Source organism: Carassius carassius, chromosome 49, assembly GCF_963082965.1.
Source record: "Carassius carassius chromosome 49, fCarCar2.1, whole genome shotgun sequence".
Taxonomy (NCBI): domain Eukaryota; kingdom Metazoa; phylum Chordata; class Actinopteri; order Cypriniformes; family Cyprinidae; genus Carassius; species Carassius carassius.
In genome coordinates, this window is record NC_081803.1 from 3,142,291 (window position 1) to 3,155,722 (window position 13,432).

General features: G+C 36.0%; 1 protein-coding gene across 6 annotated transcripts in view; it reads left to right on the forward strand.

The window, feature by feature from the left end:
- LOC132132247 (polypyrimidine tract-binding protein 3-like) overlaps nt 1–13,432 on the forward strand; it is a 52,790-nt gene that overhangs the window by 27,249 nt on the left and 12,109 nt on the right. For 4 of the 6 annotated variants that reach the window (XM_059544593.1, XM_059544596.1, XM_059544597.1 and 1 more), the window contains exons 2-5: nt 160–235; nt 8,201–8,370; nt 11,261–11,407; nt 12,806–12,973. In XM_059544593.1, the coding sequence (XP_059400576.1) occupies nt 160–235; nt 8,201–8,370; nt 11,261–11,407; nt 12,806–12,973 (561 nt within the window). Of the gene's footprint in view, nt 1–159; nt 236–4,345; nt 4,442–8,200; nt 8,371–11,260; nt 11,408–12,805; nt 12,974–13,432 lie in introns of those variants that run through there. The other 2 variants (XM_059544599.1, XM_059544594.1) reach the window with 2 other exon arrangements.

A 13,432-nucleotide genomic window follows, 5' to 3' on the forward strand; every position in this document is an offset into this window, starting at 1 on the left:
ATAATGGTTGGCTTTACAGGTTCGAATTGGATATTTCTAAATATTTACACCCAAATTTGGCATAATGGGTGGTTTTTAGAGTGTTATGGGTGGTTTCTCATCTTTGTTCAGATTCCCACTTGTCAATTTGACTGAAACTTTCATATTCATGTGTTTCAGTGGGCATCTGGAGAGCCTCCTGTTTCCGCCTCCTCGTGTTGCTTTACTACCATGAGCAGTTCCACTCCATCCACAGGTACTGTCTGTTCCTCAGCATCACTTCCATTAACAGTCTAGACACTTTTAGAGATGAAAGAGGCGATTTGACTTGGCCTTTTTGTTGAGTTATTCATGCTTGGTACCACATGAAATCAATGCCATCCCTGTTTGTTTAATAAGCGTCAGTGTTCACAGTTCACACCAAATGTGTTTTCATAATCGTTTATGAACATTTAATAAACTTCCCTGCCTCTGAAATGACTTCTCTTTTCTGCTAATGTAACCAAGAGTGTACAAGTGGGACGAAATAATACTTTATTCTGATTGGTTACAGCATTGTGCAGTATAATGTTCGCTAAATGATGTTCCAACGATAGATTTAACATGTAGCAGCTGTGCTAGTTTAATGTCTCTCGTATCACTTGCATAGTAAAATAATGTAAACTCAAATCAATATTTCATGTCCATTTATTTATTTTATATGGTAAAAAGAAATCCTTAATTGCTTTTTAACCTTTTTTAACAGCAATAAAAAACAAACTCTTCAGTGATCAGTGTATGGTGGTGAAATGTTTGTTGAGTGTATTACAGTAGCTGTTCAGCATCTGAATGGAGATAAAATTGAGGGCAGAATGAAATGACCCCATTTCTCTTATCTCTCTGTCTTTTATTTTCTCTTGGTCACTCATCCTCCCCCTGGTAAACAATAATCCTTAATATGTTGTTGTGCTTTGGAAGGGGAAACAGTGCGTCTATTATTTTCAGAGTTTGAAGTGGAATGATCAGGGATAGCCTCCGGACAGCTTCTATATTTTGTTATTTTGCTGTTACTCATGAAAGCTGCATAGTGATGGCTTTAAGACGTGCTTTTCTATTTTAGATATCTGATGAAATAGTTGCAAAATAAAGGGTGCACGATACTATTGGACTGTTATCGGAATTGGCCGATAATGGCTTTAAATGTACATATCGGCATCGACCCGATATGAAAAATTATGCCGATATGTCTTTCCGAAAAGGGTCTCTTTTCTTTAGACCATCTACAAATGTTAAATCTTAAAATAAAATGTTAGGGTTAACACTGCATCTTTCAAAGTTTTAATGTACTGTCCCAAAACCTTCATTATTGTTTATTTAATTCTAACAATTAATTTCTTGTTAAAAACTAACCAAAATTAAAATATTTTGCTTATAATTTCTGCACAGGAGAGACTTGGTGTTGTTTCCAAACAAAAAGAGATATATCGGTAACGGTCAAAATGACTAAAAAAATATCGGCAGGTTGGATATCGGCAAAAATCCAATATTGTGCATCCCTATGCAGAATGATGGCTTTAAATGTGGTCTAGCATTGAATGGCTGGTTGTATTTGCAGATGCATGTTGTGTTTTTACTAATAGAAAAAAGGAACCGAGATGCAAGTTGTTGTTTTTGTTTGAAGATCAAGGTTTTTACTTCTCCATGAAATACATCTGTTTCTGGCACTGCCCATGAATCATTGCATTTTCTTGGCATAGTCATGGTGCAGTTGATCTTTTTATTGATGTTTTTATTAATGTTTGATTTTGAGACTGAATCGCCAAAGCCAGAAGGTATAATTAGAATGCAACGTATTTTGTAGGATTTAATGTTTAATGGTTTTGTCTAGACTGACTGAACACCATAATTTACATAATAAATATATTAAACATATGATAAATACTAATATTATTTATATTCATTACATAATGATTCATACATTTTATAATTATATATTAAATTTTTTACATTACATTTTTTACATTATTATTATTATTTTATTTTATTTTTTGCATTATTTTACATTATTAGACCCGTGTCGACTTTGGAAGTTCCAACCAGATCTCAAGAGAAAATGCAACTATTTATCATTTTAGTGAATTGTTTGCAAATTCATGTAAATTTATACAGTTTAAATTGTACAAAAATGTATCATTTGAAAAAAACATATATACAGGTATATATGATTATAGGGTTACAAAAACGTTTGAATGAAATTGTACTCATTCATAAAAATTTATCAAAACGTAAAGTAGCTATGAATTGCCTTGAGAATGTATCTGTGCTTGTCTTTGTCAATTTCAAAATCTATTTCCAGCCTTGTCAGTGAATAATGCACTTTTTTCTTTTTACAAATATTATTTTGTGAATGTTTGTGATTTACTACCAACCCTATAGTGGCTTGCTGGTCCTGTCCAGTTTATCTGGTTAAAACCATCAAAAAAGACCTGCCTAACTAGCTTTGTCAGGCTTGGAGATCAGCTAACCACCTTGAGTAACACTGTTTTCTTGTGCAGTGTCGGCCATTAAAATCCCTGTATTTGTCAACCGCTAATCTGAAATACCCTGTCATTAGCATTTAGTATTTTGTCAAATTAGCTCTGGCACAGAATTCTACACTGAATTGAATTTGACCTCATATTTTTCTCTGTTATTGAGTCAGCTGTATCATTGTTTAGGTTTCTTGATGCGAAACGGCCTTCGCAGTACAACATGGTCGTTGCTATTCAAAACTGGAGCCATAACAAAGCCGACCAGGAGTTTTTGTGCTGATATCTTACATCAAGGTCAATATAGTCCCTGCTGTTTACTGCTGATAAAAAGAGTTTTAAATCCCTTTCTAAAGTTTTGTGTTGTCTTTTCATTAACTGAGTAATAATAATTGTACTACTAGACGTCTTTACTCTTGCCTGAGCAATTTTGCTAAAAACATAATAGAAGCAAGTCATACATGCAATCTTCATACAGGAAAAAAATTATATATATATATATATATATATATATATATATATATATATATATATATATATATATATATATATATATATATATATATATATATATATACCCAAATATACATTTACATTTATTTTATAATATGCAAAAATATATTTGCTTATATATAGGCTATGTTTCAAAGTATATTTTAAGAAATATATTATCTACCTGTATATAATTTTTTGTATATTTTTAAAAATATAAAAAAATATTATATATTTATATTTTTAAATAATTGGAATAGCCTTTAATTGTTTACTGGTAGATTGGAAAAGATATTATTGTCCCTAATAAATTATTTTCAAATACATTTTGGTATATTTTAGCCATCTTCAAGAATCGGCTAAAAACACACTTCTTGCATCTTTATTTGACCCTCTGACTCTAGCACTATTCTAATTCTACTCTTCAAAAAAAAAAAAAATACCTTGACCCTTTTTAGACATACAATCTATTCATTTAATAACTGCTTGTTTTCTTAAAAAAAAATAAAAAAAATCATAAGATACTAGAAACGTTACAAAAGTTAATAGAACGTTCATTCAAAGTTATGTTTGGACGTTTGTCTAAGACGGTTTTGAGAATATTCAAAAGTAACATTCCCATTATGTTTGCAAAATAATAAAATGGAATGTTCCCATTAATGTTGCCTTTAATGTTCACATAACCAGCTTTTAAAGTTTTTAAACATTAAGAAAACTGAATGAGAGAATCAGAGAACGTTCAGAAAAAAAAAGAAAAAATACCTTTTCATAAATTAAAGGTAATGTTAGCAAAACATTCTAGGGAACATATTTTTGTTAGCTGGGTATGAGTGGTAAAATGTCTTTGTACTTGTATAAACTACTAGTCTTTTAAATCTCTTAACCACCTCACACCAGCACTCGTCAGCTTGGCCGTCTATTTTTGTTGCATCTCCAGTAGTTTTGTTGTTGTTGTTCCCATCTCATCCCATCTCTTAATTTATTACCCACCAACCCTGGTCCTGTAGTTGCTGCTTTTTACCTGCGGCTGTAGTTTATGAACTCTTGCACATCAGAGCCTGCGATCTGAAAAGCATGTAGGACCAGATCCGTTTTCCCATGTGAAGCAAACCGTGTGTTCCAGCACATCAAGCATATGAGAGCCCAAAGGCTTGGAGTCGTTCCACCTTGCAAACACATGCACACTTGATTGCTGTCTACTGGGACCACTCTGCCAGAACAATACAAGAGCATTTCTGCTCTGTCAAACCTGACATACCCTTCGCTTGCTCCAGGCAAAGTTGACAGTGCAGCCCATAACTATGATCTGATCAGACATGTCTGACGGGGCTTTGGGTGTAACCAGTCTTTATCAAACTGAACACTACTCCATTCTTACTCTAGTGCATAATGGCTCATAAATGTTCTGACTTTTCATTGAAAGTGGTGGTGACAAAGCAACAGGCAGGTGGAACGGCAAAAAGGTAATGCTTGTGGTGAAGGACGGCATTCCAGGAATGTCAGCTGTGGGAATTGTTGATGGGAAGTCACAGAGAGCTCAGTTGCCAACTGCATTCCGTGAATTCTGTGTTGTCCTAGCAACAGTTTTACTGTAGTGGGATTTGACAGTGCATCGCTGAGTTGACTGTGACAGCAAGGAAAAGATTCTTCTCTAGTCTCTTGGGTGATGTGTAGACAAATATCAAGGAGAACGGATGCTTTCTACAAACAGATAATGCTGCTTCAGTGCTGGAGAAAATCCTGCCATTTGCAGAACTACTTCCTCATGCTGTTTTGGCTTTGTTAAAAATGTGTCTACTTTTTTGGAGCTGTTTGTATAGTATAATGACAACTCTTCATGCAAACTAAAAAGCAGATTTATCCTCATTCTAACTCTAGACAGAATGAATTGTAATTCTGAGTAGTTTGAACCAACTTTAACCAGTCCCATATAATAGAATGTGAAAAGAAAGAAGCTTGTAGTTGCAATGTCATTAGGTCGAGACCATGGCTTAGCGGTTAGCATGTACCCTGACTCATGAGGGAGAACAATTCTGGCTCATTTTCTGTCGTCTTAATACTGTTTTGTTAGTTTAAAAAGTTGGCAAAAAGATTTTGAAAAATTGTCTTTAAACAAACAAACTCTGTTTTTTATTTTGATATATTTTATTGTATTTTATTTTAGTGTTCCTGTAGCTCAATTGGTAGAGCATTGCGCTATCAAGTGCAACATTGGGGGTTCGATTCCCCAGGAACATATGATAGGTAAAAATTTGATAGCCTGAATGCACTGTATGTCGCTTTGGATAAAAGCGTCTGCTAAATGCATAAATTTGATTTTAATTTAATTTAATTTAAAATTTAATTTGTTTCTGTGATGCAAATCAATTAATCATCCTTACTGAATAAAAAGTATTCATTTCTTTAAAAAAAAAAAAATACATAAAAATTTAATGTTTTCGTGAAATGTGTATTGTACATAACTGTGTAATCTTACAAATTATTATCAAGTCTTCCTTAAAAACAGAAGGATTTGGCAAATCATGTATTTGCAAAGGGTAATTTTTTAACATTTTATATCCTATCTATAACCTATATGGTCATGCAGAATAAGGCATTAATATGTGCTGTATAAACATTAATAAACAGCCAATTTGCTGGTAATATGCATGCTCATAAACAAATAGTTAATAGTGAGACTTGGTCCCTAGATTAAAATGTTGCCAAATTTTTTTAGCATGCATAAGTAATGTAGGAAATGTATCTTTTTTCCCACAATCCATTCTGTGCATTGAGTTTACATATGACCAGTGAATTTCCAAGATCCTTTACTCATTTCCTCTTGAAAAGCCTGTGGCATATTCGATCCAGGGATGGTTCCTTTAATCACATTAAACACACAATACGATTTGTTAATGGCACAATAAGATGAATCGCCATGGTGAAGCCAGATGCCTCGATAGGTCATGTGTGTGGTCACCATGGTAACACAGGGTCATTGGAATGGGCCGATCATCTTTCTGTTCTCCTGGTGCCTGCTGTGTGGCGAGATGCCTGTCTCTAGGACACATAAGAGTCTCATCCATGCATCATAAATAAAAATCCATAGTTGCAGTAGGTTCAGTTATAATAAAGCATAATTGAGCTTAATTTAAACTTGCATATTTTATATGTATAATGAACCTCCAGGGAAGAAAACCACAGACTAAGAGCTATTCAACAGCAGTTTATAAGTATTATATTTTAGTAAAAAAATCAGCGTGTTGTGTTATCTCGTCCTTTTCTGCAGTTTGTGAAAATATCATGAGAACAATCTGCCTGTGCTCTAAAGGGATTATCTCGTTTCGTTTCTCAGTTTGTTAGCTCTCTGCATGTGGTAGGCTACTGCCTCAGCCTGCATTGAGTTATTCCACTGGAGATTTTGTTTTGTTGCCTGTCTAATCAGACCCATTTTCTGTGTGTTAACATTAGATGTCTTGCAGATGCATGCTTGTTTTTCATTATCCATATCGCTTTCGACTGAATCTGCAGGGTCTGGACTAAGACAGACCTCATTAGTATTAAATAAGGGGTTGTATTTGTAGCAGTCTGACTAGGCAGGACATAATTGGAACACTGATTATATTTGATCTGCTTGTAAAACTGGCAGAACAGGAATCAGTATGTGTATACATGTGTGTAAACATGGTTTAAGCACACTTTCCTTTTTTTATCAAATTGCTATAGATTTTTAAGTACATGATGTTGAGTACGAAACCAACACTTATGGTTTTGAATACTTTCAACATTTAAACAAGACACTTAGAGACAGACACCAGAAGACTCATTATTGTAACCCCTAGGCTTACAAATTGTTTGATGCCTGTTGCTTTGCTTAAGTTTGTTTTCTCGCTGTAAATCCCTTCTCTGGAGTGAATTATCCCCAGATCCCCTCTGCATTGATTCATTTTAACAGCTGAAAATCACACACTACAATTGTTAGACTCTTATTTGTTGTGGGTCTAGATCTCTGGACTGAGAGGGTAAGATCAGACCACTGTTCTAGACTGTGAGGAGCTAGATCACTAGGCTGTAAAGGGCAGGTCTTGATCACGGTGCTGACCAGTGAGGCGAGGGTCTGGATCACTGTATTGAGCCTATTCATTTTTTTCAATTGTGGCTGGATGTCCTGCTGATGGCAGCACTTTTTTCTGTGCACTGCTGTGCCTCCTCTCATCGGCAGGCTTATCTTTGGAAAGAGAGAGTGTATCAATGCGTGAGAGAGAGAGAGAGATCTCACTACTGCATTCATCATGGAGAATTTGGTACCTACATATATACAAATTGAGGAACGTGTGACTCATATTTTAACGTGTCTGAAGATGTTTTCCCTGTATTACAGTAATGTAGTTTTTTACATTCATTTCTCATGCGTGACCTACCAATGACTAGACAAATACATAACAGGAGAGTCTAACAATGCAGCAATTTCTGCACATTCATTGGTTTCACTTTCAAAATTCATTGGTCTTTCTCCTATCCCAGTTTAATGTTAAGTTTAAGAAATCCATTCGTATGTTGACGTCTGTCATCATCTGGCTGTTAAGCTAACATTGGGAATTTGGTTTGGTTTGCCCACTGTAGGCTGTAATATGTTAGTAAAAAAATGTAAACACATTCTAACATCTTTTCATTTTGCACCCGACACTGATTGCTTTGATGCCGTTATCTGCAATCAATCAAATACAAGCAATGCAGGGGCTTGAAAGAACATGAAAGCTGTTGAAGTGTTGAAAGCTGAGGAAGGCACTCCGCCACGGTCTGTCTCTGTTAAACCTGTCACCAGCCTGTGATGTGCCCCTGGACATAGCCAAGTGCCAAACGCCCCACAGTGGGTGCCATTTGGAGTCTTGACTGGCTACAGTGGTCTGCTTAATCCTAAAAGTGGCTTGTCGTATTGTTTCAAGGGGAATCGTCAGAGATGCCGCCCACTACTGTCGTATTGTCTGTTTCGTCTTTCTGCCCATGTCTGTCTGTCTGCTGTATCTTAACCTTCATTGTAAGACCTTTGTGAGGCCAAAACGTTGCAAAATATTTTGTAACGGTGACATTTTTATTGTCAGTTAATCAATAATAATTGTGTTCGGTGTCTGACGGGTCTTGCTTTTGTAATGTTCATGTATATCAATGCAAGTTTTGGCATTTGGAAAACTGGTAAAAATCTAAAAATTAAAATCTGTCTCTTTCTTTTTCCTTTTTGGCAGCTAATGGCACTGACAGTAAAACGTATAAAGGAGAACGATCTCCTTGTGGCCCTTCCCGCGTCCTCCACGTCCGCAAAGTTCCCATCGAAGTGTCTGAGGCAGAGGTCATCTCACTAGGAGTCCCTTTCGGCAAAGTCACCAACTTGTTGATGCTTAAAGGGAAAAACCAAGTAGGTGATCCATTAACCTGGAAACACATCACTGCACTTTCTTTCAGCTCTGTAAGGATTTTGCAGAATGACCATTGGATCACTAGGCATTTGAGAAACACTGATGGGTTTGAAACTTGCCTTTTGAGATTCTTGAACCTCACCATACGCATACATGTTGGTTTAGCAGTGAAATTTCTGAATTAAATGACATGAATAAGATCAGAGAAAACCAGCATACATATTCTCACCGTTAAACCTCTGTGTGGATCATCACTGTGTAACATGATTTAGGAAATGGAGGATTACTTCCTCAGAGGGGACAATGTTGTGTGTCTCTGGGATTGTCTTGGACATAAAAAATGAAGGTTGTTAAGATTTATTTTATGCTATTAAGCATATTCTCAGAAAAAAAAATCTTATTTTGATTAAAAAAAATATATGATAATATATTATTTAATTTATAAATGTCAACATCATAGTAATTTTTTTATGTAAATTTAAATAAAATTAGGGTATAAAAACGTTTCACTGAGGAAAATTATTGGATGCTCCTTCATTGCACATATACACTGAACAAAGTTATAAATGCAACACTTTTGTTATTGCCCCCATTTTTAATGAGCTGGACTCAAAGTTCTAAGACTTTTTCTATGTACACAAAAGTCCTATTTCTCTTAAATCTGTCTAAATCTGTGTTAGTGAGAACTTCTCCTTAAGGTGGATAATGCATCCACCTCACAGGTGTGGCATATCAAGATGTTGATTAGACAGCATGATTATTGCTCAGGTGTGCCTTAGGCTGGCCACAATAACAGGCCACTCTAAAATGTGCAGTTTTATCACACAGCACAATGCCATAAATATCACAAGTATTGAGGGAGCGTGCAGTTGGCATGCTGACTGCAGGAATGTCCATTAGAGCTGTTGCCTGTGAATTGTATGTTCATTTCTCTACCATAAGCCATCTCTAAAGGCATTTCAGAGAATTTGCCAGTACATCCAACCATCCTCACAACCGCAGACCACGTGTAACCAACACCAGCCCAGGACTTCCACATCCAGCATCTTCACCTCCAAGATCGTCTGAGACCAGCCACCTGGACAGCTGCTGCAGCAATCGGTTTGCATAACCAAAGAATTTCTGCACAAACAATTTCTGTCAGAAACCGTCTCAGAGAAGCTCATCTGCATGCTCGTCTTCCTCATCGGGGTCTTGACCTGACTGCAGTTTGTCATTGTAACCGAATTGACTGGGCAAATGCTCACATTCAAGGGTGTCTGGCACTTTGGAGAGTTGTTCTCTTCATGGATGAATCCCCGATCACTGTACAGGCAGATGGCAGACACCATGTATGGCGTCGTGTGGGTGAGTGGTTTATTGATGTCAGTGTTGTTGATCGAGTGGCCCATGGTGGCGGTGCGGTTATGGTTTGGGCAAGCATATGTTATGGACAACGAACAAAGGTGCATTTAATTGATGGCATTTTGAATGCACAGAGATACGGTGATGAGATCCTGAGGCCCAGTGTTGCAGCATGATAATGCACTGCCCCATGTTGCAAGGATCTGAACACAATTCCTGGAATCTGAAAACATCCCAGTTCTTCCATGGCCAGCAATCTCACCGGATATGTCACCCATTGAGCATGTTTGGGATGCTCTGGATCGGTGTATATACTCCACACAGCCATTGAAAAGGAGTGGACCAACATCCCACAGGCCACAAACAACAACCTGATCAACTCTATGTGAAGAAGATGTTTCACTGCATGAGGAAAATGTTGGTCACACCTGATACTGACTGGTTTTCAGACCCCCCTGCTCACTAACACAGATTTAGACAGATCTGTGAACAATATTTGAGAGAAATAGGCCTTTTGTGTACATAGAAAAAGTCTTAGATCTTTGAGTTCAGCTCATGAAAAATGGGGGCAAAAACAAAAGTGTTGCGTTTATAATTTTGTTCAGTGTATGTGTTTGTATATGCTTTTTAATATGTATATGTGTGTAAAGGATTTCTGGACAGGACGTATTTGTGTTACAATAATGATAATGTAACTTTTTTGCATTATGGTAATTATATAATTTTTTTTTTTTTTTTTTTTTGTATTATAAAAAAATAATTATTCATAAAATAGGCATCATTCTCTTAATTCTTTTTTTTTCTGCTTTTGGACTGAAATATTATCCGGACATTTTTTGTCATGAGACTGACCCAGAAAAACCCACTATACTAAGAACCACCATCATCAAAGAATCATCTTTTTCTGTATTTATCCTTTATAAGGGATGGTGAGGACAAGGGTCCAGATCTTTTTTTCGCTTCATTAGTGATGGCCAGTGATAGAAACTGAAGTGTGCATCCTTTCAAACACATCAAGGTCCATCTAATAACATAAGCCCTGCAAAAACACGGCAGTCTCCCGCTTCCACTCGAGTGTCTTTTCATATTCAAATAGAAACTGGCATATTTAGACAAGAAAAGACCGGCAGACAGATTTCTAATGCCCATGTTGCATAATTAGTTGTTTGCTGCTTGATTTGATTGGGGCTTCAAAAGATTCTATTATTGTCAGATTTTGCATCTATTTCACAACTTGCTTGATGAGGTCAGAATAATTATTGGAGGTATTGCTCATGCTTATGGATGGTTTTTTTAAACTCAATCCTGAATCGTTTGTGCTACAGTCATCATTAAGCTTGTTCTATCGTCCATTCATAAGTGCAGAGCAGCACTTATTCTTCTTTACCTCAAATTTTTTAGCCCACTAATTTTAATTTCATTTGAGTGTTACATTGAAACAGAATAGGAAAAAGTTGGATTAACTGACACCACATATGTGCAATTATCTGAATGCTGTTGTTATCAGGGTTGAGCTCTTACAGTATGTCTCTCTTTGCACTGCAGGCTTTTATAGAAATGGCTTCTGAGGAAGCAGCAATCACCATGGTCAACTACTACACCACAGCCACACCCCATGTCCGCAACCAGCCCGTCTACATCCAGTATTCCAACCACCGTGAGCTCAAGACTGATAATCTGCTCAATCAGGGGGTGAGAATTACTGTCTCTCCAAACACTTTCAAACACCTCTTTCACTAGCATAGAAGGGTTAATGACAGATAGTGTTATCCAAGATTATAGAAAAGCATAATTTAATAATAATTGAGTTTAAATGCATTTGTCAGGTTCTTAAGGCACGGTCACATTTATTTTTGCTTCGGTATTTTATTAGGAATCTGCATGATCATGAGTTCTGCGTGAGGATGAAAAAGCTCCCACGCAGATTTCGCCTGGTCACGCAAATTTGTTGTATTCACCATCAGAAAGCTGCTTGGTTTGAAAGTGACGTCTGTGTGAGCTGTGCTTCATATATGGCTATACTATTGACAATGGTGCTCTTTTATTCACAGAATTTCTCAGAAATTTCACCCCACCTGTACTTTTTGAATTCATATTAGTTTTTTCATGTTTTTTTTAGTCTAGTGTACCAATCAGTAAAATGTAATAAAGAAATGTAAACCTTGAATATGATATTTTACTCACTTTTTTGCAGAATTTTTGCAGAATTTTTCTTTTTTTATTCTAGCTATCAGCATATTGGAATAATATAATAATAATAATAATATAATATAATAATATAATGATAAGACCATTTGATGTACTTTTTGTTTTCATTTTGTTTAAAGAAACGGTTCTTTTTTTACTGTAATAGTCAAGTCAAGTGACTTTTATTTATATAGTGCTTTAAACAAAAAAGATTGCGTCAAAGCAACTGAACAACATTCATTAGGAAAACAGTTTGTTAATAAAGCAAAATGATGGCAGTTCACCATTGAATTCAATGATGTCATAATAGTGTTTGTTAAAGTGTTTGATAAAATGACTAGCCATCCGTAAAAAGCAATCAAATATTTCCCTACACCCTGAATACATGTACTCAATACTCAGTACTCAATAATAATAATAATAATAGTAATAAAACTTCAAAAATGTTTCAAGGTAATTTTTTTCTAGCTATGTCAGCCTGAAACAACCTTGCTGTGTCATAAATTGGCAAAGAAAAAGAAACTTTCTGAAAATAAAACTTTCTGGTCTTGTTTATAAGTGGAAAGCGCTCCACTTTGTGTGACAGGCTGATGAAGCTCTAGCATTAAACCTTTACCTAATCCTAACATTATTTAGCTTGCTGTCTTTTTTACGAACTCAGAATGGCATCTCTGCATATTTAGTGCCTCCTTTATACTTTTGCTCTACCCAGAGCTATTAGTTTTACAGTATGTAAAACGGCTCATTACAGAGTCATTTGCTGAGAGTGCATTTTAGCGCCAGGGAATCAGGTGTACCCACGAGTGCAGATTGAGGTGAATTTGTGTGTTCTTGGTGTGAGTGCAAAGTTTTAGAAGAGTTAATGTCAGGTCAGAAAGTTAACTCTGTACGTCTCATTTGTAGAGGGCTCAGGCTGCTCTGCAAGCTGTCAATGCAGTGCATTCTGGGAATATGAGTCTCTCTGGGACTGCAACAGCCAGTGACGGTAGAATGATGCCTGGACAAAGTCCTGTGCTTCGTATCATTGTAGAGAATCTCTACTACCCAGTGTCTCTAGAAGTGCTACACCAGGTAAGACTACACTATACCAAAATGTTATGATTCTTTCATATGACGTTTGTCATTGATCTCAAGGGGTCTGGGAATTGGCACTGATTCCTGATACAGTTCAGAATCACAAACTTTTGATTCAATTTTTATTTGATACCAACTTTGATTTGTTTTAATATCTGGGCATATCTTTATTCAGTTTGATATTTTGTATTATTTCTGTTATAATATAAGCATGGTTTTTCAGTTACATCACCGTGCAATCAATATATCAAGTAATCATGACAACTTTTTTTGCTTTCTGCTATATATCAAGCAGGATATTTACATTCTAATCTCAAATACTTACTACCTCATTCATTTGCTTGCACTGTTTTCAGTGTTAAATATGTACAGTTCCTACTTTATCACCTATCAACCTTGTAAGTTACCTTTCCACAAGGTCAAAGTGGAAGAAAACAGTGGTGTTCAAAGAATTCT